At 46.0% G+C, this 25,848-nt stretch overlaps 1 protein-coding gene across 1 annotated transcript in view; it reads right to left on the reverse strand.

Moving 5' to 3' along the window:
* Positions 1-25,848, reverse strand: part of MYO18B (myosin XVIIIB) — a 1,377,385-nt gene that overhangs the window by 1,168,540 nt on the left and 182,997 nt on the right. The window contains exon 9 of the mRNA XM_069214702.1: positions 699-843. Coding sequence (XP_069070803.1) covers positions 699-843 — 145 coding nt within the window. The remainder of the gene's footprint in view (positions 1-698; positions 844-25,848) is intronic.

The raw sequence follows: 25,848 nt of genomic DNA on the forward strand, positions 1-25,848 counted from the left end.
GAATCAGGCCCTATCAGGGGAGGATCGTACTTTAGGGCGGAAAAGCGCCGCCTCCCCCTCCCCCTACCAGCAGTGGCAGCTGCAAACCTTTTACCAAAAAACGATAATAAACTGTGTTTATTATTCTTTTTTGGTAAAAGGGTGGGGCCACTGGGGTGACGAGCAGTGAAGGGGGGTGCTCAGCACTCCCCCTCAGAACACATGTGTGTTCGGGCTGGTCAAACACACATACACAGTAGGCTCTCTCCAGCCCAGCAATACAGTTGCCGAGCTGGAGAGAGCCTTCACAGACTCCCAGGCTGCCTGGGAGCATTCTGGCTGAGCGCTCCCAGACAATCCTGAGCAGCGTCAGGATTGGCCGCAGAGCAGGCTGGGAGAATTGTGCCTGCAGCGAGGAGACAGAGGAGCAGAGAGGTGAGTGGAGTTTAGGTAAGTTATTATTTTTAAAAAAATATATTTAATTTTAATTCACCTCACCCCACCCCTGTCTGCTGCCCCGCCCCTTCTGCTTGTCGTGAGCCACAACTGGGCCCTATATATCTCAATGCCTACTCCAACCGTATACTTTGTAGAAATGTGACTTTGTGATTATTGGTAACGAGCAGGTGGAACGCGTGTCCCTCCCCAGACTTTTACACTTTCCCACAAACAGCATGTAACTCAGATTGAACAAGAAAAGCAGAAAGAGTCCCTCTCACCTCGGCAAGCACCTGCTGCTCCTAGGTGATAAATGCCTGCTAGGACATGCCAAATGGCCTTCTGCTCAGATACTGCGAATCCCAAAGTCTCCATGGCAGCTTGAAGTTGGATAAATGATACTGATGCCTTCTGCTTCTCCTCAGGCTACAAAGAAAAAAACAGATAGAGAAGCTGAAAACATAACAGGCTTTCTGGGAAGAGAATTCAAAAGAAGGTACTGTTAAATTCAGAAACCTGGAAGAACACAACATAGGTTTCCTAAAGACAAGAGAAATGTGAATAACCTATAGTTTAGATATGCTTGTGACAGGGCAGCCTATGTTTTTGGGAGAGATTTTAAAAAGTACACATTTTCTTGTAAAAGGGAAGGTCCAACCTGTACATCAGTTTTGCACATCATCCCTCTATCATAATAGAATTGAGTTTACATGTGATATTTAACACCATGTGCTGTTTTTCAAAAAGGTTCGACTAGCTCAAAACAGCACTATAAAACTGTGGGGCTCATTTACAAGCCCCTTGTGCCACTGTAGCCTCATTTTTTTAAAATGCTTCTGCGGAGCAAACAGTCCCCTGCACACCGCCGCATTTACAAACTGGTGCAATAGGACCAAAGCACCAGTTTGTAAAGCCTCGCACCACATTCTACCTGAGCCAGGAATAATGCATGAAAGGTAGGCATTCCTGCACAAAAAGCCCCACAGAAAAAGCATTGTGAAATATAGAGGATTTCACTACGACATTCTGTGCCATCACAGTGTCATTTTTTTAACACCTTCTCAGGGTAGGCGTTAAAGAGACGCTGTGCTGTTTTGAATGAGGCCCCCTTAGCATTGCAGGACTAGCATAAAAAAATTTGAAGCTAGTCTAGCAATGCTAAGGTTTAGTGCCACAACTGCGTCAGAATTTCTGATGCAGTTGTGGACACTGTGCGAAACAGAGCACTGTATTTTACATACAGCACTCCCATGGTGTTGTTAGGGAGAGTAGGGCAGCACAAGAAAACTGGTGCATCGATGACAATGTGCCAGTTCCTTGTAAATGAGGCCCTATAGAGCTCATTTAAAATCCCCTTACGCTGCTGTAGCTTCATTTTTAAGTTACAGTGGCACAAAGAGTCCCCCACACAGTGCCACATTTACAAACTGGCACAATGGGACCATTGTGCCAGTTTGTAAAGCCTTAACGTCACATTATACCTGCGGCAGGTATAAGGTGTCCAAGGTAAGCGTTCCCTTTCGAGTAGGCCTGCAGAAATGGCACAGTGAAGTCACTGCACCATTCTGCACTGTCACAGTGCCATTTTTTTAACACCTGCTCTGGGCAGGTGTTAAAGTGATGCTGTGCTGTTTACAATGGGGCCCTCTTAGCATTACTGGACTAGCATCACCATTTTTTATGCTAGTCCAAAAATGCTAAGGTTTAGCACCACAACTGCATCAGAATTTCTGACAAAGTTGTAGATGCTTTGTGCCATGGAGCACTATATTGTACATACAGCACTCCTATGGTGTCTTTAGGGGGCGCAGGGCAGCATAAGAAAGCTGGTGCATCAATCACGATGCACCAGTTTCTTGTAAATGAGACCCTGTGTACGTTTTTTATATTATGTTTTCTGCTTGTGCTATGCAGAATGAAGCAAACGGTACCTGCATGCAGCAATACACAGTAAAACGAATTTCACACTACTGGTGCTGTTTACTAAGAGGTGGATACTGTACAGTCAACTGTCTTACTTCACTCTAGGGATGAGTCAGCGTAAATGTGTGCTTTGAGTATATGACAAAATCAACGTATCCTTTAAATATCTAACAGTGTAAAATCAGTTCGAATTTTCTAGAGGGTTTTTCTGGGAATACTAAGGGAGTCATTACGACCCTGGCAGCCGGCGGTATGTTGGCGGTAACACCGCCAACAGGCTGGCGGTGTTCCGCCAGCAATTATGACCGTGGCGGAATTATGAGTCCCCGACCGCCGGCCTGTCCATGGCAGTACACACCGCCATGGAAAGGCTGGCGGTAAGGGGACTTGGGGTGCCCCTGGGGGCCCCTGCACTGCCCATGCACTTGGCATGGGCAGTGCAGGGGCCCCCAGGCATAGCCCCGTCGTGCATTCGACATTTCGGGCAGTGAAATGCGCGACAGGTGCAACTGCACCCGCTGCACATCAGCATTGCCGCCGCCTCTATTACGAGCCGGCAGCAATGTTGATGTGACATTTCCGCTGGGCCAGCGGACGGTAACACTGTTACCATCCGCTGGCCCAGCGGAAATGTCATAATAGGGAGACAGAAATACCGCTGGCAATGGCGGTATTCTGTCTTCCGCGGCCTCGGCGGTCTTTTGAAAAGACCGCCGAGGTCGTAATGACCCCCTAGGTTTTAGTAACACAGCTCTTGTGTATGGTTTTGCAAACCAATTTCTACATGTTTGCCTCTGTTCAAATGCTTTCACAGATATGACAAGAAGAAACATGTTTTTTTGCTCCATTCCATATCCAGGAAGCAGAAAAGTGTGACAATTTGACTTGTCATGTTTTATTAACATTGCAACATTGTTGTGATAGAAAATCCAGAGGACAATTATATAACCACCTGTTAAAAAAACTCATAAAGTCAACAACAATATGTCTATATTTTCCATAAAACTCAGTTATTCTGTGGAGAAAGTGCACAATACTGCTCCATATGGGCCAAAATCTGAGTTGTGGATATGTGTTGGTTCTATATAATGAACGTATGGACAGTAGAAAGAGAAGAGTGCTTGGACCATACAAAGGAATTTAGCCATTGGCCAATGGCTTAGCTAGGTTGTTATGGGCAAAGTAATTGGCCCCCCTCACTAGTGTGACAACTTAGGGGGTCATTCTGACCCCGGCGGTCATGGACCGCCGGGGCCAGGGTTGGCGGGAGCACCGCCAACAAGCTGGCGGTGCCCTGCAGGGCATTCTGACCGCGGCGGTTCAGCCGCGGTCAGAAAGGGAAAACCGGCGGTCTCCCGCCGGTTTTCCGCTGCCCTGTAGAATCCTCCATGGCGGCACAGCTCACTGCGCCGCCATGGGGATTCTGACACCCCATACCGCCATGCCGCCAGGAACAGGATGGCGGTATGGGGTGTCGTGGGGCCCCTGGGGGCCCCTGCAGTGCCCATGCCAATGGCATGGGCACTGCAGGGGCCCCCGTAAGAGGGCCCCACTTTGTATTTCAGTGTCTGCTTTGCAGACACTGAAATACACAACGGGTGCCACTGCACCCGTCGCACCTTCCCACTCCGCCGGCTCAATTCTGAGCCGGCGTCCTAGTGGGAAGGCTGTTTTGCACTGGGCTGGGGGGGCGGCCTTTTGGCGGTCGCCCGCCAGCCCAGTGCAAAACCCAAAATACCCTCAGCGGTCTTTCGACCGCGGAGCGGTATTTTGGAGGGGGGAACTCTGGCGGGTGGCCTCCGCCGCCCGCCAGGGTGAGAATCACCCCCTTAGTCTGTCAGCTGCCCCCAGCACTCCTCAACCTGCTTCAACTGAGTCTATGTTTGCCATATCAAAACTCACTATCATTCTGTAATAGACATTCACATTCCCAAGCCAACAGTCTTGTTTCATCTAAAAAATATAACAGAATACCACAAAACATTGATAAATGTACAAATGGATTTGATCCTATTGGATAACTAAAAACAATAATTAAAACACACGTCATACAAGGCACATATACATAAACATCAAACCTAGGAGGATAATATCCCCTTGAACTCACCTTGCCCAACCCCTGGACCAATTACTTGGAGTGATGGTACCTGGTCAAAACTGCACAGCGATAAATGGAAACCGGCCCTCAGCAATGCAAGACCGGACTTGGGCACAGACCCTTTAATCTCAAATGATAAGATCACTCAGTGGATCATACATTCACTTGATCAAGTGATCCCCATAAATACTCAAACCGGAAGGGACAAAGACAAATCTGCCCCCTTGAATCCTCCTAACCTTCGGATATTAAGGCAAAAGTGCAAAAAAGCTGAGAGGACATGGAGAAAAGTCTACAGCAAGATTAGCAATTTAAAGTACCACGTCATGATTAGACAATTCCACTCCAAAATTAAAAATGCCCAAGGTGCCTAATACTATGAAAAAATCAACTGTGCCTCCAATTCCCCTTGTGAAATGTTCCAGATTGATAAAACCTTACTTGAGCCCTCCTCCAACAGTTCTACTCTCGAATCCTCACTATCTTGGTGCAATGACTTTGCAATATTCTTCCATAAAAAAGTCATGACATTTACCTAGCTTTCCATGAGCCTGACAGAGACACAAATCTCAGGTCCGATTGAGACAGGCAGGATAGGAGTAAGAAGGCCCTTAGAGAATTTCCCAACATGAACCCAGGTAGATTTTCTGCTACCCTCAGCAAAGCTAAATTAGGGTGACATTGGATCCTGCCCACCACACGTTCTTGCTAAAGCCGCAGAAGCCATTTTTCCCATCCTGGCAGAATTGTAAAATCTCTCCCTAGCAGATGGAACAGTACCTGTGACATGGAAACACGCCATGTTTAGAGCACTTCTAAAAAAGTCTAACCTGGACCATCTTGAACCAGGAAATTACAAAGTGATCTCCCTGCTTCCTGTGCTGAGCAAAGTGTTGGAAACGCATGTTAACCAGTGTTGGAAATGGGGTCTCTGGTTGGCAGTCAGTTTGCGCTCTGTCCAAGCAGGGACCCTCATTCTAGTAAGGGTAAGGGAGAAACACAGCTCAGATAACACCTGCTCACCCCCTTGGCAGCTTACCATAAGCAGTTAGGCTTATGTCAGAGGCAATGTTTAAAGTATTTGTACAAAATCACACAATAATACATTCAAAACATCACAAAATCACTAAACACTGGCTTAGAAAAATAGTCAATATATATCTGAGTAAAACAAGACCAAAATGTCAAAAATCCAACATACACAAGCAAAGTTATGAATTTTCAAAGATGAAACTTCAATATAGTGCTTAGAAACACAAATGCTTCAATTTGGTGATATCACAACGTCGTAACAGAGACGTTCCCAATAGTCCGACATCAATGGCTCCGGTCACGGAGACGCACAGACCCCCAGGTACGGTACCTTTGGTATCAAAAAAACAAGCCGGTGCACGGAGTCAGAGGGGTAAGGCATCGCTGGATCTTGTGCGGCGTTGATTCCTTAGTGCTGAGCAGGGGAGGTGATGCAGCATCAGTGTAAAGCGTTGGTTCCTTACGTTGCCGCAGAGTTAATGAATCCGGCAGCTCAAGGCGCGTTAAGCAACCTCACGGGGTTGCGGTCACGCCATGAGGTTGCTGGCGCTGTGACGGAGTCAGGTGTCACGGACATCGGTGACACAGCACTTTGGGTTTCACAGAGTGACAGAACTTCGGAGAGGCTGTGGCAGCATCAGGCCTGCTGCGTTGGTTGGGTTCTCACATTCCAATGTGGACGACAGCTTCGGGTTGCAGGCAGCGACTCAGAGTTGTGCAGCGGCACCGATTCTGGAGTTGTCCGGAGTCGGTGTGGCTGGATCTTCTTGTTTCACACCAGAACTTACTTCCAAGGGACCAGGAACTGGATTTGCAGGAATACCTCAGTGCTGGCAGGTGAAGTATTTGATGTCCCTGAGACTTCTTAACAGGAGGCAAGCACAGTCCAAGCCCTTGGAAACAGTTCACAAGCAGGACTGCAGAAAGCAGAGTCCAGTCCTTTCCCTCTTAGGCAGAAGCAGCAGCAGCAGGCAGAGTGTCAGGTCCTCCTCAAGCATTAAGCTCTTCTCCCTGGCAGAGGTTCCTCTTGATCCAGAAGTAATCTAAAAGTCTGGGGTTTTGGGTCCGCTACTTATACCTATTTCTGCCTTTGAAGTAGGCAAACTTCAAACAAAAGCCTCTAATAGTTTACAATATCCTGCACTGACCAGGCCTTTCCCCAGATACACACCAATAGGTTGGAGACTGCATTTTGTGAGGACAGGCACAGCCTTTTCAGGGGCAGATGTCAACTCCTCCCTCCCCATTCAAGCCCAGGAGCCTCATCAGGATATGCAGGACACTCGCCAGCTCCCTTTGTGTCACTGTCTAGAGGGAATTCACAAAGAGCCCAACTGTCAGTCTGACCCAGACATGGATTTCACAAGCAGGCAGAGGAACAGAATGATTAAGCAAGAAAATGCCCACTTTCTAAAAGTGGCATTTTCAAACTGACAATCCAAAATCCAACTTTACCAAAAGGTGTATTTTTAAATTGTGCGTTCAGAGACCCCAAACTCCACATCTCTGTCTATTCCCAATGGGAAACTGCACTTAAAAGATATTAAAAGACAATCCCTATGTTAACCTATGAGATAGATATAGCCTTGCAATAGTGAAACCCGATTTTTGGCAGTATTTCACTATCAGGACATGTAAATCACACCAGTGCATGTCCTACCTTATAAATGTACTGCACCTTGCCCATGGGGCTTCATAGGGCCTATCTTAGGGGTGACTTACATGTAGTAAAAGGGAAGGTTTGGGCCTGACAAGTGGATACACTTGCCAGGTTGAATTGGTAGTGCAAGACTGCACACACAGACACTGCAGTGGCAGGTCTGAGACATATTTACAGGGCTACCCATGTGAGTGGCACAATCAGTACTGCAGGCCTATTAGTAGAAATTGAGTTATAGGCCCTGGGCCCCTCTAGTGCACTTTACTAGGGACTTACTAGTACAACACAATTTAGCCAGAGAACACTTGCAATTTAGTACGGTGAAATACTGCCAAATTCAGTTTACACTGTTGCAAGGCCTATCTCTCTCAAAGGTTAACCTGGGCTGCCTTTAAACATGATTAAAGCATAGATTCCCTTTGGGAGCAGATAGGCATGTGGAGTTTGGGACCTCTGAACTCACAATTTAAAAATACATCTTTTAGTAAAGTTGGTTTTGAGATTGTGTGTTTGAAAATGCCACAATTTTTGTGACTTCGTCTGTTTGTGGATTCCCTTTCTGGGTTAGTTTGACAGATGGGTTGTTTGCACCTCTCTCCAGACACAGACACAAAGGGGGCTGGGGTGTAGCCTGCATATTCTGATGAGCCATCTGTGCTATGAGGGAGGGGAGGAGTGGTCACTCGCACCTGAAAGGGCAGTGCCTGCCCTCACACAAAGCAGTCTCCAACCACCTGGTGTGTGTCTGAGGTCTTGCCTGGGCAAGGCAGGATTTCACAAACAAGTGAGACTTTCCTTTGAAGTAAGCCCACTTCAAAGACCAAAATGGGCATAAGAAGAGGACCCAAAACCACAGACGATTTGACACTTCTTGGGGTAGACAATCTACCTCACAGACACTTCTGGACAAGAAAGCTGCTGGTGAAGAATCCCTGAACCAGACCTGCCAAGGGGAACTGCCTAGTTGCCCAAAGGACTCACTGGGACTGCTTTTCTGACAAGGACTGCTGCCTTGCTGCTTCTTGGCTGTGCTGAGAAGTGCTCTCCAAGGGCTTGGCTAGAGCTTGCCTCCTGTTCCCTGAAGTCTCATGACCAAAAAGACTTCACACCTGCAACTGGACTACCTGCGCGGCGCAAATTTGACACACAGCCTGCTAAAAACGACGCACTGCCTGCCCTGTGGAGAAATTCACCGCACGCCAAACCGGAACGACGCAGCCCGACTTCGCAAGGAGAAGATCGATGCAGAGCCTGCATTGCGACCGGAACTTCGACACACGGCCCACAGGATTGACTCACAGCCGACCTGGGACGACACAGCCCGACTTCCAGAGAGGAATCGATGCAGCGCCTGCGAACGGGAGAAATTTCCACGCAACGCCCACTGGATCGACACAGCGCTTGTGACTTCGCTCCACAAGCCCAGGATTCCACGCACCATCCCCGGGGCACCAGAAAACCCCGCAATCCAAAGAGGAACCAAGTCCGCATGCCAGAAATCGATGCAAAGCCTTCCCCTGCATGGAAACTAACGAAGCAAGTCGGTGTGCGAAGGGGCGAAACCGACGCACACCTCCCCGTTTTCCGTGCATCGCCTCCTCTGCAGTCCCTTGCGGAGACTTTGAACGCAAACCAGTTACTTTGTACTTGTAAGAGACTTTTATTGTTTTTAAAAGACTTAAGACACTTTACATCAATTTTCAGTGATATCTCAACATATACTTATTGCATTTTAATCGTTCTGACCTGCATTTATCCAGATAAATATTATATATTTTTCTAAACACTGTGTGGTGTATTTTTGTGGTGCTATACGGTGTTATTGTATGATTTATTGCACAAATACTTTACACATTGCCTTCTAAGTTAAGCCTGACTGCTCAGTGCCAAGCTACCAGAGGGCGGGCACAGGATAATTTGAATTGTGTGTGACTTACCCTGACTAGAGTGAGGGTCCTTGCTTGGACAGGGGGTAACCTGACTGCCAACTTAAGACCCCATTTCTAACACCAGCCTATTTGAGAGCAGACCCCTCTAGAGCACTGTGGTCAGTCTGTGCCACACTTCTAGCACTGCGATGCCAGTGAGTAGCTATGTGCTCTACAAAGGCTGCATAGAATAGCATAGAATAGAATATTCCAAAGACAACAGAGTTTGTCTTTAAATCTGTGCACCTCTACTTCATATATTACTTGGTGTTCTAAAAATTAAATTAATTATTAACATGTAAGGAAATCCAGCGCACTGTAGATTATGCTTGCAAAATCAGTCAATGCTAAGAAATATCAGTCTCGTCAGAATACTCGTATGATATTCGAACTGTGTCTTGGAAGCACAACAAATGTGGCAACATAGAAACAACATTTTAAAGTCATCTTAAATGCTCATTCAACTTCGGAACTCCCAAACCCCTACTTCCAAGGCCTATGCTAGTAGGTGTCCTTTCAGAGCTCGAGGGACTGTTGTAGTTAGACCCCACCCACCTCTGGCCTCCGGTGCATTGCACCTGCTGCAGCACTGGTACCTACACCGCTGCCGTTGGCCTTATACCACTGTCTGGAAAGAAAGCACACTCTTTGTTAACTTGCTTTATTCTTAAATGTATGATGGGTCTACTTTATCCCATATGTTACAACTGATGAGGGTGTGAAGGAGCATCATTTCTTACTTGAAGCTTTGCCCCAATGGTGCTAAAAAAATTGTTCTCCTCAGTGCAGCTATTTAACATAAGGCTCTGATCCCCTACAACTAAGGCCCTCATTACGAGTCTGGTGGTCTACTGAATGCCACACTTGTGTTGTCCCACCACATTACGACCACGGCGGAGCCACCACGGTCGGACCCCCAACACTCCCAGGCTGCTGCCAGCCGGCAGCCTGCTGGTCCCGGCTGTTGTAATCCGCCAGGGCAGACCTGGAAGCAGCTCTGCCGTGGAGATTACGAGTCCCCATACCACCAGCCTTTCCATTGCAGTTACACCGCAGAATGGGGGTGTTGGGGGCCCTGGGGAACCCTGCACTGCCCATGCACATGGGCAGTGCAGGGGGCCCCATGCACAGCCCCGTCGCGCATTCCACTGCCCAAATTATGGCCAGTGGAATGTGCAACGGGTGCTACTGCACCTGCCGCACCGCTACATTGTACCTAGCTCGATTACGAGCTGGCTGCAATGTGAAGGCCCTGCGGTGAACCTGTAATAGGGCCGGCGGAACGCTGTTTCTGCCCACACCGGCGGACAGATGGCAAAACAAGTTTGACGGGTGGTGGAGGCTGCCCACCAAACTCGTAATGAGGGACTAAGGGGGTCATTCCGACCCTGGCGGTCTATGACGGAAGCACCGCCAACAGGCTGGCGGTGCTTCCCTGCCCATTCTGACCACGGCGGTAAAGCCGCGGTCAGAAAACCGGGTCCGGCAGTTTCCCGCCGGATTTCCCCCGGCTGGGCGAATCCGCCATGGCGGCGCTGCAAGCAGCGCCGCCATGCGGATTCTGACCCCCTTCCCGCCAGCCTGTTTCTGGCGGTTTTTACCGCCAGGAACAGGATGGCTGGAACGGGTGTCCTGGGGCCCAATGGCATGGGCAGTGCAGGGGCCCCCTAAAAGGGCCCCAGCCTGCTTTTCACTGTCTGCCTAGCAGACAGTGAAAAGCGCGACTGGTGCAACTGCACCCGTCGCACACCTGCAACACCGCCGGCTCCATTTGGAGCCGGCTTCAATGTTGCAGGCCGCCTTCCCGCTGGGCCGGCGGGCGCTAACAATGTTAGCGCCCGCCGGCCCAGCGGGAAGGTCAGAATGGCCCCAGCGGTCTTTCGACCGCGGAGCGGCCATATGGCGGTTCCCGCCAGGCGGGCGGCAACCGCCGCCCGCCGGGGTCGGAATGACCCCCTCAGTGCCTTAAAGTGGCTATAAAGTACCATGTTTGGCACTAAATAAAGCACCAAAAGAAACTATACAGTAAATGCAATCAGAATAGTAAATGCAATCAGGACATCCCACTGATAGCTAAAGGGCTTGGCCCCAAATTTTCTGTGCTTGCAACTCTAACACTTAGATTAAAGTAAAACGTTCACTGGATCTGTATTATTCCCAAACTGTTATTTAATAGATTTTAAGGAGTTGTATTAGATCAATACACCTCGAAGGTGTGGTAAAGACATTGATGAGGTTTCTAACCTCCTCCTTCTCTCAATGAACACGTTCTAATAACAATGACTAACTTTTAAAAGGCCATTATCATGAAATAATTGTGCATATATTTGTTGCTGGACAAGATGGCATGTTAAAGCCTAGCGGAATGGTGGATTAATATGATGTTTTCTATTTTACAACACAAGTTGTATTACTGTATTTTGATTTAAAGCACTTCTTATTTACTTTATTCTAAATAAGGTAGCCGGGAAAGTATAAGTAATGTGAAAAGTTGTAGGAAAGGTTTTTTTTTAAATCCAAGTACAGTATATTTACATATGCCTAAGGTATAAATACAAAAAACGCAGAAGCAAAACTATTCCTTCTGTCAAACAGGAAGCAGGCCAAGAGAAACATGCATAGGTCTAGAATTGAGAAGTAATGCTTGCTCTAGCAGCAGCGACAGAGCTTAATAGTTTTTACTAAGGCATGTAGGTCAGCAAAGGGACATAGCTGGTATTCCGGGCTACGGGCCAATAGGTTCTGGTCCCTGGAATAGGTCCCGGGCTACGCTTTCGTACAGGAAAAGTAATTGGTATGAGTCAGACTTTCTTTCTAAAATGCAGCTTCAGCATTGGCTTCCCTTGGAATATATATCAGCTGTCAGACGAGACAGTGTTGGGGGCACCAGGAGACAAGAAAAGACAGAAAATAAAAAAGCAATTTTGATACTGCACATTCATTTGTGTCGCTGATGTGCTACCAATCATTCCATTTTGAAATTATACCACAGCAAAATGAGTATAACACATGCATACAAATGTATATATTTTCTATGCATCATTCTTCTTACAATGGCAACATAATAACACAGGAAATTGGTTTTTAAAATGCCCTTCACTGTGTGGACATACCAACGTCTAACTGTGCTCATGCAATAATCCTGCAATAATCTTGTATATTTTAATTTCTTTCCATTTTTGCAGGACAAATGTTGCCAGAGGTTGGATTTTAATGAAAGGGGAAGTCCGCGATGGAACTCTTTGTAGGTCATGCAAGAATGTGCAGTGCCATACTCTGAAGGCAGTGCCACTGTAAACATTGTTGTGCTCACCAGAGAAACTGCTCTCTCGAGAAGGTGAATTAATTGTAGGCGTATTACCATATTGGGGCTTGCACTGGTGTAATTAACATGCTTTCCTTTCAGTAAGCAGGCCCTAGTCATAGTTGATGATTGTGATGCTGTAGAGTTCAACTAAAAGACAAGTTACTTACCTAGCTGCAGATTCCTTACCTTTGAATTCCCCCCAGGCATGAGACTGGTTTGTGATGATTTTCATCAGCAGTACCTCTGTGCAGCTGTAAGTGTCATCGACCGGCTACACGTCTGTTATCGGTGTCGTCTGTGTCAGATATGATGTTGCAGGTCCTATAAAGGTGCCACCCAGGCTTGCTGATGTCAGTTTCTTTTCGCGGCTTTGCACGCCAGAAGCGCAGATCCATGAAGAACACTGACAACTGTTGGGTCAAAACCAAGGCCCTGAAAGTGGAGTCGGGAATGATGGTTGGGTCTGTAAGGAATCTGCAGGTAGAAAGAGTTTATACCAGATAAGGTGTTACTGAAGGTAAGTACCTTTTCCATCTAATAGAGGATTCTAGCTGCAGATTCCTTACCTTTAAATAGATACTCAAGCAATACCATCCGGGCAATGTGCCCATCCCTACCGACCTGACTGTCTAAGCAGCAGTGCTGGCTAAATGTCTGCATAGATGCTCACTTTTCTGCCTGACAGATGTCAAGGACTGGAACTTCAGGTGCTATTGCAGTGGTCACAGTTTTAGCTCAGATAGAATGAGCATGCAAACCTTCAGGCGTTGCTTTTTGGCCAATGCATGACAGATCTTAATGTAGAGTACGACACATCTGTCCACTTCTGCACTGCCTGACCTAACTTCGCACCCACACATCCTACAAAGATTTGGTCATCCACCCAGAGCTCTTTTGTACAATCAAGGTAAATACCAATGTTCTTTTAGGGTACAGGCGTGGAGTCTCCCCTCTTTCTTAGAAGGATGTGAGGGTGAGCAAAAAGTAGGCAAGATGATTGATTGGCACATCAGAAAGATCAAAACAAATTCAGATTATTTTGGGGCATAATGAAAGGGGAAAGAAGAAAGACATGTGTAAGACTTTTGAGGAACCTATGTACAACAGGAGACTTAAACAAAGAAGGTTTATTAGGCAATCTTAAAAAAGCAGAAATAGCAGGCTAATAGCCCTTTAGAGTGCCTAAAGCGGAGCCCTGATATGCAAGGGAAAGGATAAACAAGAGGACCTCAGAGAAAGGGGCAGAAAGGAGGTTGAACATACTTGTTTGTGTGCCAAGCCACAAATTTCAACAGGGTATTGAGTCAAAAAACGTAGATCCCCTGGTGCGGGGCGATGGCGGTAGGCAATCGTCCTGTCCCTGTGCTGGGTTTAGACCAGAATCCCAGTAGGACATCAATGAGGACATCATTAAATGGGTGCAGGGGTTCTGAGAAGGAAGCTCCCAGTTGCAGCACTTGTGTCAAGAGGTTAGTCTTGACCGACACTGAGGGCAGTTGAAGGTCCGAGATCTCAGCTGCCCTCCTCACTGTCACAGCATAAGAATTTCCCTCCTCCATAGCCATGGTAGGGGGAAAACGCATCCAAGTATCTGGAGAAGTATCCCTCACCCATCTTCACGTCAGTCCATTTCTTCATGTGTCTGATATTTTTAAAGGGTCCTGCGACCCTTCCCATTCATCACTGAAGCCTAGCTCATAGGAAAAGTGTTCAGGATCTGAACGAGGAGAAAAAGCTCCTGTCAGCATTGGAGTCAGAGTCGTACAACACCCATCCTGGTCCCTGTCAGAGTCAGGCGATTACAATAGGGGTTGCGCCGTCCCTGAGTGCGGATGGTGCTGGGAGCATCAGCATCTGGACCAGCATCATGGAAGTTCAGGGTGCAATGACTGGCGTCAGTCTGGATCCAGGACTGAATCCCAGGGAGCCCCTTGTCACCTAGCCAAAGCCACCGTTGCGGAACCCAAAGGGGCTCCCTCCGACTCCACTCTTGGAGCTAGGCAGGGGTTGTTCTAGCTTCCGTAAACTCGGGGATGTGCAGAGTCGGCCCAGGTGCAGGTTCCGTAGTTGAGGCCTAAAGTGTTGATGCTCCCTTGTTGCTTTGCTTCTTTGTTGCAGGGAGTGATGCCTTCACTCTGGAGAGGTATTTTTGGCATTTTCCAGAAGGGTGGAGGTCCTCTGGGGATTTGTAGAGTCTGTCCGATGTCCATGCAGTCCTCCATTGGTGATTGTCGTGTCCTGGGTGCAGCAGGCAGGGTTTGGTGCCATCTTCTTTGTGCAGCAAGAATTCAGTTCTCAAGCCTTGGGTCTACTTTGTTTCTGGCCCTCTTCTGTACTTGGAATCTAATCTACAGGTTTAGGGGTGCCCACTAAATACTTCATTTAGTGGGTGTTTAGGGGAGTCCCTAGTAGTGACCAAGAGTCATCCACCTTATGGTGGCTACACACACTATGTGACCGATTCCTTTGGGCAGAGGTCACTTCCCTATCCCTGATTGAATATGTTCCGACCATACAAGATGGAGGAAAAACACCTTAGGGGTGGAGCATGCTGGGGGGCCCACTCCTCCTGTCCTTTGTGCATGTTCCCTCAGTTGCTCCCACCAAAAGTGGGGGTTTGCAACGGGTGGCTATCTGCTGCTAACAACAGGGCTGGGTGTTGAGTTTCAAGGGCAGCAAGACCTTTGCAGCTCACTGGCAGGACAGTGCAAATTCCTGGGGGAGGAGGTGTATCACCTCTGCCCAGAAAGAGCTTTGTTTTCTGAACCCAGAGAGCAAAGGTCCTCAACCCAGGGTTCCAGAATCTTGTATGTTGGTGGTAGGCTGGTTGTGACTGGCCAGCAAACATGCCAGGGTTTGTTAGCTGTTGCAGCGGTCACCTCTAAGATGGCCCGGGGTACATTTTGCACTAAATCCAATACTGGTATCAGTGTGGATTTATTGTTCTGAGTTGTTTGATACTAAACACCCAGGGTTCAGAGTGGCCATCATGTAGCTGTGAAACTCGTACCGACCAGTGTCCAGCACCTGCATTTAAAATGGCTGATCCGTTTACTTACTATGTCCCAGGTTTAGCAAGGACACAGTAGGGGCATATTGCTCATGCATCTATGCCCACACGCATTATAGTGCACCCTGCCTTAGGGCTGGAATGCCTGCCAGAGGGGGGACTTACCTATAGTGCATGCAGTGTGTAGTGGATAGGTCACACAGGCAGTGTGCCATGTTGGTTTTTCATTTTAGGATTGCACAAGGACACTAAGCCTGCAATGGCAGTGCTGGGTGCATGGCCCCTGAGGGGGCACAATCTGTGCTGCTGCCCTCAGGTGCCTACCCTTATTACCCCATGCCCTGAGTACCTAAGTTCGATTTACTATGATCTTGCCAAGTGTGTTAATGCATCACAACAGTTTTAGGAAAGAGATCTGGTCCAGGGAACCTGTTTAGCAGGGACCCTGAGCACTAACAACTTTGAAAGCACATCCAATACCAGGCAAACAGTGGGGGCTAATTATGTCAAAAGAGTCACTTTCTCACATCCTTTGTCTCTAAAGAACTACCTTACAGAATCTTTGCTTGTTGCAATTGCTTTGTGCTAGATGGAGGTGGAGGTGAATAAGTGTCTATATTAGGGATAGGTGGACCTTTTCTGTTGCCTCTACCAGATTACAGGCTGCAAGCTGGATGCAACTTGCATTAAAGCCCATGCCTGGGCCTTGAACTTAGCTCTTAATATAAGATGGTAGGTGAGAATGAAGGGAGGTGCTTTATCCTTTTTTTTAAATGTTAGAAACCCAAATCAAAAGTCATACCAAGAACATTTTAGCATTCTGTGAAAGCTATGGCTTATTAGCCGATTTGTTTACCATACTGTGCACTGCTTGGCAAACTTGACAAACTTTGTTTCAAAAATGTTTTTGGGAGAGATCATTCCAAAACCACTGGGGAAGGTCAAGCCTTGTAATTATAGTAATGCTTCACGAGAACCCATTTAGAACTGACTGTTTGATCTATGCACAACTCAATCCTATTTTTTTTTAAATGTACTGTGTATTTTTGGGCACCTTGTAAAATGTTAGTTTCCATTTTCTCGTCATCTCGAAAGACTACGTTAAAAAATGGACAGAGTGTAAGGAGGAGAAAATGTTATATTGTGAGGATGGAACAACCAACTGCTATATTATTGGTCCGAAGTCCCATAGTCATAACAGTGTCTTAATGGAGAAATATAATTACAAATTAGGAAAGCCTAATATAGGGAAAATACCATCCAGAAATGCTCCAGTCTGGGCTTTTCTGCATAAGGAAAGGGGTACTTGATGGTTAGAAAGTATCTTGAAACTTTTCTATTGGTAGTTGTAGTCTTCGGAATGTTTTTTGTTCAGGCAATTTCACTTTGTTGACTCTCGTATTTGGGCAAGGTAGTTAAACTCCTCCCACTTTAAAGTTCACAAATTAGCACTATCCCACCCTGTTTCGTAGTGCAGCACAGGGCCTCCCATGATTGGATATTGAACAGGCTGAATCAATGCACCAGCCTTCATACATGTTGCTGTGCATTTTTATATACTTATAGAAGATGGGTACTGGAATACACTCAGCTGTGTCTAGTAGATGACTCCATTAGGAAACGCATCTTTCAGCCATGGGGGTCATCAACTATTATTAGAAGTGAAAGAAGCTCAGGTACCTCAGTTAGACAAAAAGGACACGTACTTCTTTTCCCAGGACCTCAATGAAAATCTAGGACCACGAGCCCTCTGGGTCTCATGCTCAGCACTGACCTGTGTTCAGCATTGTCCTGCTGCCAGGACACAGCACATTGGAGGTAGTGTGGACGCCTTCCTGAGCAAAGCAGTGCTTGAGCAGTGTTCTGGCAGAGTTCTTGGGCTAGGGGGTGTTACCATTTCTTGCAGTTTCTGTGAATCTTTAACTGCTGACAGCAGGCATTATGTAGGAAATATTTTAGAATGCTCGTTTTGGCCATTGGCTCCATGTAAATCTTGTGCCAGCCACACTTTTTAAGAATCTACTCTAGGCTTCTGATTAACAGAACAACCACCTAGGTCGGTGCATGTACGATGACATAGATATCATACATACACATATGACTGAGACCCTGATTACGAAATGCTCAGGTGTGACCAAGAAACACAGGACAATTGTTTTAACACATGTATTGTCGAAACATGGGGCATATGTTTGAACAACAGACACATCATATGTCTCTGTATAATCTACATCAGTCAACTGACTTCCTCTGGGACTATGATGCAGATTCTCCTCTGAAATAAAATGAATAAATTACAACACTAGTAATTGTCAGGTTTACAAACTTGATATAAATTGTGTAAATCCCTAGATCAATGTGAGCCTGATGTAATATTTTATTGAAAAATGCAATGTCAGCGAATAACGTATATTTACGAGTTATGTTTCATTTATAAATGAACAAATATATTTTAAAAACATATTTAGATTGGGGTCGCTGCCATTTATATTTTTTAAGTCTGCAATACTGGAATAGTACTGACGCTCACAAAATTATACAAAATTAAAATCAGCATGTGAGCGAGAACTGCAGAATCATCTAGAATAGCTGCCAGCAGTAGCAGGCCAGGTAACTCTCAAAGTAGCCTAACTCAGCAGTCTTTCATACTTAGTTATTAGTAAGAGAAAAATGTTGCTATATGATGCTTATGTGCAACTAAACCTTTCACACCATCTCCCACTCCTACACTTGATTTGATGCAAAATTAGTAAATTACTTTCAATTAGCCCGAACTGACGCAAAATTTATAATATTTTAACATCAGGATTGTGGCTCCAACTTGCATTTGTTATTCGCTGTTTTTCAATCTCTCCAGAGAAGCCCTCATGACTTGCCACACTTAAAGTTTTCATTCTTTGTGAAACTGGTTGATCTCAGAGCTTCTCCTTCTGAACCTTTCACAATGTTCAGAAGTTGTACTGCACCACATAGGGCCTTATTGGACGAGGCCCATAATCACTAATGGGACAGATTACCGTCAACAGGAATCGCAGGATGAATGGGACCACTAGAGGGCCAGATATTTTCACTCAGGCTTTAGCCTTTTGAAAGAAGGCGAATGTCTGGGTGAACCTCCCCCAATTACAGAAAATTGAAGCAAACGTGGAGCTCAGAGAGGAGACATCAGTTGTCACAATCTATGCATAATATTTTATAATCTGAGGTAATCCTGCCTCAGACCTACCAATGCCCATACTGTGAGTAATATCCAGGAGTAGGGGTTGGAAGGGGTACAAGGTCGATTGCCAGCACACTTATAATATGTACACAGACTAATCATTTTACATTTGGTGTAGTAATTATCTTTTGCTGATTCTTTTCACTGCCTCCTTGCTCAGGGTAATTACCATCAATTGTCAAAAACTGGCAATCTATAAAATATGTGTAAATTAGGGACAGACTATACAAACATGTTTTAAATGCCTACTTACTTCTTTTTAAGCAACTTTAAGGGCTTCATTAAGAGTTTGGCGGTCGGACCGCCGGACTTCCATGGTGGCGGTCTTTCAAATGGCGTCAGGTCGATTGTCCCAAGACCACCGGATTACGAGTTCCCCACTGGGCTGGCGTGACACACCGGGGAAGGAAGGGGGCCACATAATGAAGCTACTGCCGGCCATTCTTCTTTACCTGTTGGCACAATGGGCAGACTGTGCCCATGCACCACATTGTGCACAGGACACAGTGCGCCTCCAAAACCCCAAATTTTTGGGGGCCTCACATGGGCCCCCACCTCACCCTCCATGGCGCTGTACCCCCTGGGCTTCCCCCATTTTTGGCCCCTTACCTGTCTGAATTGCCAAGCTTTCCATGGCGGTGGGATCTTCATTGAAAGCTTGGTGGTCCTGCAGGATGTAATGGCCATGGCGGTCCCAATGCCGGTGTTAGACTTTTCATCCTCTGCATGGTCTCTCTTAACTTTTTGCCTCTGTTTCCCAGGTTGTTGATGTGTGCTGGACTCTGATTTTGCTGTTTTTGTTGCTCTGGGCACTTTACCACTGCTAACCGGTGCTAAAGTGCAAGTGCTCCTTTACAAAATGTGCATGTGATTGGCTTATCCATGATTGGCATATCTGATTTATTAGTAAGTCCCTAGTACCGTGTCCTAGATGTGCCCAGGGCCTGTAAATCAAATGCTACCAGTGCCACCCACATACATAGCTCTGTAATCATGTCTCAGAGCTGCCAATGCAGTGTCTGTGTGTGCAGTTTTAAACTATAAATTCGACTTGGCAAGTGTACCCACTTGCCAGGCCTAAACCTTCCCTTTTCTTACATGTCAGACACCCCTAAAGTAGGCCCTAGGTAGCCCCAAGGGCAGGGCGCAGTGTATGGTTAAGATATCACATAAAGTAATGTGTTTTATTTGTCCTAACAGTGAAATATTGCTAAATTCATTTTTCACTGTTGCAAGGCCTGTCCCTCTCATAGGTTAACATGGGGGCTACATTTAAATCTGATTAAAGTGTAGATTCCCTTTGGGAGCGGATGGACATGTGGAGTTTGGGGTCTCTGAGCTCACAATTTAAAAATACATCTTTTAGTAAAGTTGATTTTAAGATTGTGTGTTTGAAAATGCCACTTTTAGAAAGTAAGCATTTTCTTGCTTATACCATTTTTGTGACTCTGCCTGTTTGTGGATTCCCCTTCTGGGTCAGTTTGACAGTTGGGCTGGTTGCACCTCACACTAGACAGTGACACAAAGGGAGCTGGGGTGTAGTCTGCATTTCCCAATCAGCCATCTGTTCTAGGAGAAAGGGGAGGAGTGGTCACTCACACCTGAAAGGGCTGTGCCTGCCCCCATACACTGCAGTCTCCAACCCCCTGGTAAGTATCTGGAGCCTGGCCTGGGCAAGACATGATTTCACAATCAAAAGAGACTTTGCTTTGGAGTAGGCCTACTTCAAAGGAGATAAATAGGTATAAGAAGGGCACCGAAAACCAAAGACTTTAGAACACTTCTGGAAATCAAGAGGAACCTCTGACTGGAGAAGAGCTGAAGAGCTGAGGAAGAAGAGCTGCCCTGCCTGTGATTGTGCTTTGTGGAGCTATCCTGCAGTTGCTGCTTCTGTCTGTGTAAGGGGACAAAGACTGGACTTTGTGGTATATTCCTGCTTGAGAAGGACTCTCCAAGGGCTTCGAATGAGCTTGCCCCCTCTTCTGAAGTCTCAGGGCCATCAAAGACTTCCTCTGCCAGCACCTGGACTCTCTGCTGAGACTCTTGCCCTGACAAGTGGTGCCCTATCCAGTCCTTGAGCCCCTAAAAGGAGCGATGGTTAAAAACCAAGAAGACTGACTTCGGACGACTCCGGACCGACGCCGCTGCCGAATCCGGTGACGCCGCCTGCAACCGAATCTGTGATCTTCGCTGGAACGCGACGACCTTCACGGGCCCGACACTGCTGCAGCCCCACCGAAGTCAACGACTCCGTGGTAGTCGCCGCACCACGTCGTGAAAGACGCCGCCCAAAGTGCGCAGATTCAACGTTTCGCACGGACACTGCGATTCCTGATTTCACGCATTGGCTTGTTTTCAGTCTTCACCTAAGTACTGTACATGGGGGTGTGCGTGACTCCATGGCCGGCGCCGTTGGTGTCGGATTGTTGGCTAACAACCCCGTCACGGCGACGTATTAACACCTCATCGAAGCATTTTGTGTTTCTAAGCGCTATTTTTGAGTTTAATCTTCAAAAATTCATAACTTTACTTGTGTATGTTGGATGTTTGTTGTTTTTGTCTTGTTTTGTTTAGATAAATATTCTATATTTTTCTGAACCTGTGTTGTGTCACTTTGTAGGGTTTTCACTAAGTTACTGTGTGTGTTGGTGCAAATACTTAACACCTAGCACTCTGAAGTTAAGCCTACTGCTCGTGCCAAGCTACCAAGGGGGTAAGCAGGGGTTAGCTGAGGGTGATTCTCTTTTACCCTGACTACGGTGAGGGTCCTTGCTTGGACAGGGGGTAACCTGACTGCCAACCAAAGACCCCATTTCTAACAGCCGGGATCTCAAATATTGTCTGCCACTGTCAGGACTGCCGTGGTCCCCGCCATACTGACTATGGCACTGCCGCCGGTCTGCTGACAGTCTTCCGATGGTCCAAGTGCCAAACTCGTAATCCGGTGGTCTAACTGACAATCACCAAACTCGTAATATGGCCCTAACTGTGTGCTGCTGAAATAGAATCTAACAGGAGGGCTGCTCATGTTTCTCTTCCCACTTTTGTAATACAGAAGTGTTCAGTGGGGTGAAAGTGGCTATGCTCTCTTCAGTTTTGTCCATGATATAGCCCATTAAGTTACAGTTAAAAAATTTTTTTAAATCCTCCTAAAATGCTTGAGCAAACACAGCCTGTAAGCAAGTCTAGACAGGGGAACAAAAAGCAGTCCTTCCAAAAATGCTCACACTAGCCCTGTCTCTTCCTATACTTGTTCTCCATCTTTCCATTCATCAATTAAACCTTCTCTGATCTCTGTCTCTCTCACAATCCTTTCTCTCCCAGCAGGGCCACGTCAGCATACCTGAGGTTATTTTTAAAATGTAATATGAATGAATTAAGAAATAGTCAGCAGCCCTGCATTTACAGCACTGTCCCAAACTCATTGAGATTGTCTACTATGGCACATGTAATCCTTGTATTAAAACATAGATAATGCTGAATTGTCAACAGAACTTCCTATAAAGAGGTTATCTAAATATTTTTCCACACATGCTAAATTCTGTATTCACCGACACTGAGAATGGTACTAATTTAGCCAACAGTCCTTGACCAAGAAGCCTACTAAAAAATGTTCTACATTTATGGGGCTGACCACCCCAAGGATGTGTCTTTTTTATTTTTAAATCTGTTTTTGAAGCAAAATTGTATTCTGTAAAGAGCACATGTAGCCAAATCGCCATTTCAACATCTACAACTTAAATCTTTACATCGTCAGTTATGATCTGTCCCAGAGTCTGGTTAAATCTGATCTACAAGACATCCTGGTGAAGGTTACAGCTAATTGGAGGATGCATGTTTACAGCAAGCCATAAGGTTGTCAACCCACAAGAGCATTAATCTCTCTCAATTTTAGATTTGGTGTTAGCAAAGACATTTGGTTTTTCTAACATTTGATGTGTTCTTACTTATAGGGGCTTTTAGACAGCCCTCTTCATCCTTTGATTTGTAACTATGCCATTCCCATTTTACTTCCACCCAGCACAGCAAATAGCATGGAGCAAAGGGTCAGCACACTTCACCAACTGACTAACTTCAATGTGAGTGACAGCATTCTGCCCTGTCAGAGGAATCACATCCATATACAAAGCAATTCCCTTCTGTTAGACTTGCGTGTTAGACTTGGCATCCTTTTGTGGTCTCCCCTAACATTTTGCCTCTGCTTCCCAGGTTGTTTAATGTGTGCTGGACTCTGTTTTTGCTGTTTTTGATCCTGTGGGCACTTTACCACTGCTAACCAGTGCTACAGTGAAAGTGCTCCTATGTCAAATTTATGTGTAATTGGCTTATCCATGATTGTCAAATTTGATTTACTAGTAAGTCCCTAGTAAATTGCAATAGAGATGCCCGGGCCTGTAAATCAAAAGCTGCTAGTAGGCCTGCAGCACTGGTTGTGCCACCCACATAGGTAAACATGGCTCAGACCTGCCACTGCAGTGTCTGTGTGTGTAGTTTTAAACTGCTGATTCGACTTTGCAAATGTACCCACTTGCCAGGCCTAAAACTTTTCCTTTTTATGCATGTAAGGCACCCCTAAGGTAGGCCCAAGGCAGCCCCATGGACAGGGTGCAGTGCATGTTAAAGGTTGGACATGTACTGATGTGTGTTACATGTCATACCAGTGAAATACTGCTAAACTCAGTCTTTACTTTTGCAAGGCCAATCTCTCTCATAGGTTAATATTGTGGTGGCCTTTAAATAACTTTAAAGTGAAGATTCCCTTTGAGAGTAGAAAGAAATATGGAGTTTGGGGACTCTGAACTCACAATTTAAAAATACACCTTTTAGTAAAGTTGTTTTTTAGACTGATAGTTTAAAAAAGCCACTTTTAGAAAGAAGGCTTTTTCTTGCTTAAACCATTCAGTGACTCTGCCTGTTTATGGATTGCCTGTCTGGGCCAGTTTGACAGCTGGGATGTTTGTTAACCCCCTCTAGACCGTGAGAGAAAGGGAGCTGGGGTATAGCCTGCATATCCTGATGAGCCATCTGTGCTAGAGTGGAAGGAGGAGTTGTCACTTACACATGAATGGGCTGTGCCTGTCATCTCACAATGCAGTCTCCAACCAGCTGGTGTGTGTCTGGGGCCTGGCCTGGGAAAGACAGGATCTTAGGATCTAGTGACCAACAGAGACTTTCCTTTGAAGAATGCATACTTCAAAGGCAGAACGGTGTATAAGTATTGGACCAAAAACCCCTGAAAATTAGATCATTTCTGGAACCAAGAGAAACCTCTTCCAAGGAGAAGAGCCGAAGAGCTGAGGAGAAGTGCTGCCCCTGCCTGTGTCTGTGCTTTTTTTGGGCTCTCCTGCAGTTGCTGCTGCTGCCTGTGAAAGGAGACAAAGACTGGACTTTGTGGTATGTTCCTGCTTGTGAAGAATTTCCAAGGGCTTGAACTGAGCTTGCCTCCTGTTTTGAAGTTTCAGGGCCATCAAAGACTTCCTCTGCCAACACCTGGACTTTCTGCAGAGACTCCTGCCATGCCAAGTGGTGCCCTATTCAGTCCCTGGGCCCTTGAAAGGTGAAGTTGGCAGAGCAAGAGCAGAAACTCCACGCACAGAAAGCCGTGCTGGGACATTTTTGACTCACCATCTGCAACGCAGCTGATAAATGACGCGTCGCCGGCCTAGCGGCTATAATCGATGCTCCACCTGCATCATGGCTGGGAGATCAACTCATCGCGACTGGAGAGATGACACGCAACACCCGCTTGTGGGTGCTGATAACAACGCAAACACAGTGTGGTTTTCTAACAGTGTGTGACCGGATATTCCACACATCGTCCCTGGGCATCAAAGTCAACCCAACTCTGGGCGGATCCAAGGTTCCCCATCTGGAAATCGATGCATCGCTCTCTTGCGAGGAAGGAATTGATGTATCACAGCCTTTTCCAATGCACGTTCACCCGTGCAGCTTTATTTTTGACGCTTACAAGGTACTTTGTGCAAAATCATCATTTCCATTGTTTTCTATGGAGTAAGATTCATATCTTGAATTGTGTATGTTGGATCTTTGTTGTTTTGGTCTTGTTTGATTTAGATAAATATTGCCTATTTTTCTAAACTGGTGTGGTGTCCATTTTCTAGTGTTTTCACTGTATTACTGTGTGTTTTGGTACAAATACTTTACACATTGAGTTAAGCCTGCCTGCTCATGCCAAGCTACCAAGGGGGTGAGTGGGGGTTAACCAGCTGTGTTTCTCCTTTGCCCTGACTAGAGTGAGGATCCTTGCTTGGACGGGGGGTAACTTGACTGCCAACCAAAGACCCCATTTCTAACACTTTCAGTGCCAGGGGTTGCAATGGCAATGTGTGTTTTTTGAGGCTAACAAATATTTTAGCTTTCAACCATTGTTGTCTATTTTAGTTTGACCTGGCCCAGCAGCTTCTCCAGCATTACATGTTTGAAAATAAAAGACAAAACAAAACAAGCACTAACAAATGCTGCCAGCCTGTGCTAGAATGATCGGCTTTGCCAATGCTTTGTCTGATATCTCAAAGTGAGGACAGTCATAAACTGGGCAAAGTGGTGGTGACAATAAATAACTTCACATAATGCCAATCTTCATACCACACTTTTGACATTTCCAAATATTGTCCATTTTAGGTGTTACTCTTATCCAATTTAACGGACCCTAATTTAGCGACCTTGAAAGGGTAGAAATAGGCTGACCTTGCCAGACTTTGAATCTTGTCCTGCATATTGCAGCAACAAGTGTTTGTCTCACTGAGCCATCCATTCCATAGATTTAGGTTGGAGATCTGCCAATTTGATAACATTCCATAAACTGATAAATACTGAGTTTGCATTTAAAAAAATTCTTGGAATATTTGTTCTGTTATACTGTATTTAGAGACATGTTCTTGTGGCTTTAAGGGTGCCATTAAACAAGTGCTTCTCACATGCATGGTATAGAGGTCTGCATTGGCCATAGCTTCAGCAGTAATTTTGCAAAAGTGAAGAGAGTTATTTTTGGCAAGGAAATAATACCTAATAAACTGCATGGTATACACTGCTCAACATCATTCCTTCTTACTTCTTCAGGAGTAATATGTGAATAAACATTACATGTAACGGCAATCATACAATAGGCTCTTTTGCCAGCACAACCCTTCCATTAACTACAGGAAATGACAAGCAGTGTACACAATTGCGAATCTGCCCTGTAGAGAATGCAAATGTCATAGGGCTAGGATTGAGGCCTGATTGCAAAAGAC

The sequence above is a fragment of the Pleurodeles waltl genome, chromosome 11 (assembly GCF_031143425.1).
Source record: "Pleurodeles waltl isolate 20211129_DDA chromosome 11, aPleWal1.hap1.20221129, whole genome shotgun sequence".
In the NCBI taxonomy this organism is placed as follows: Eukaryota; Metazoa; Chordata; class Amphibia; order Caudata; family Salamandridae; genus Pleurodeles; species Pleurodeles waltl.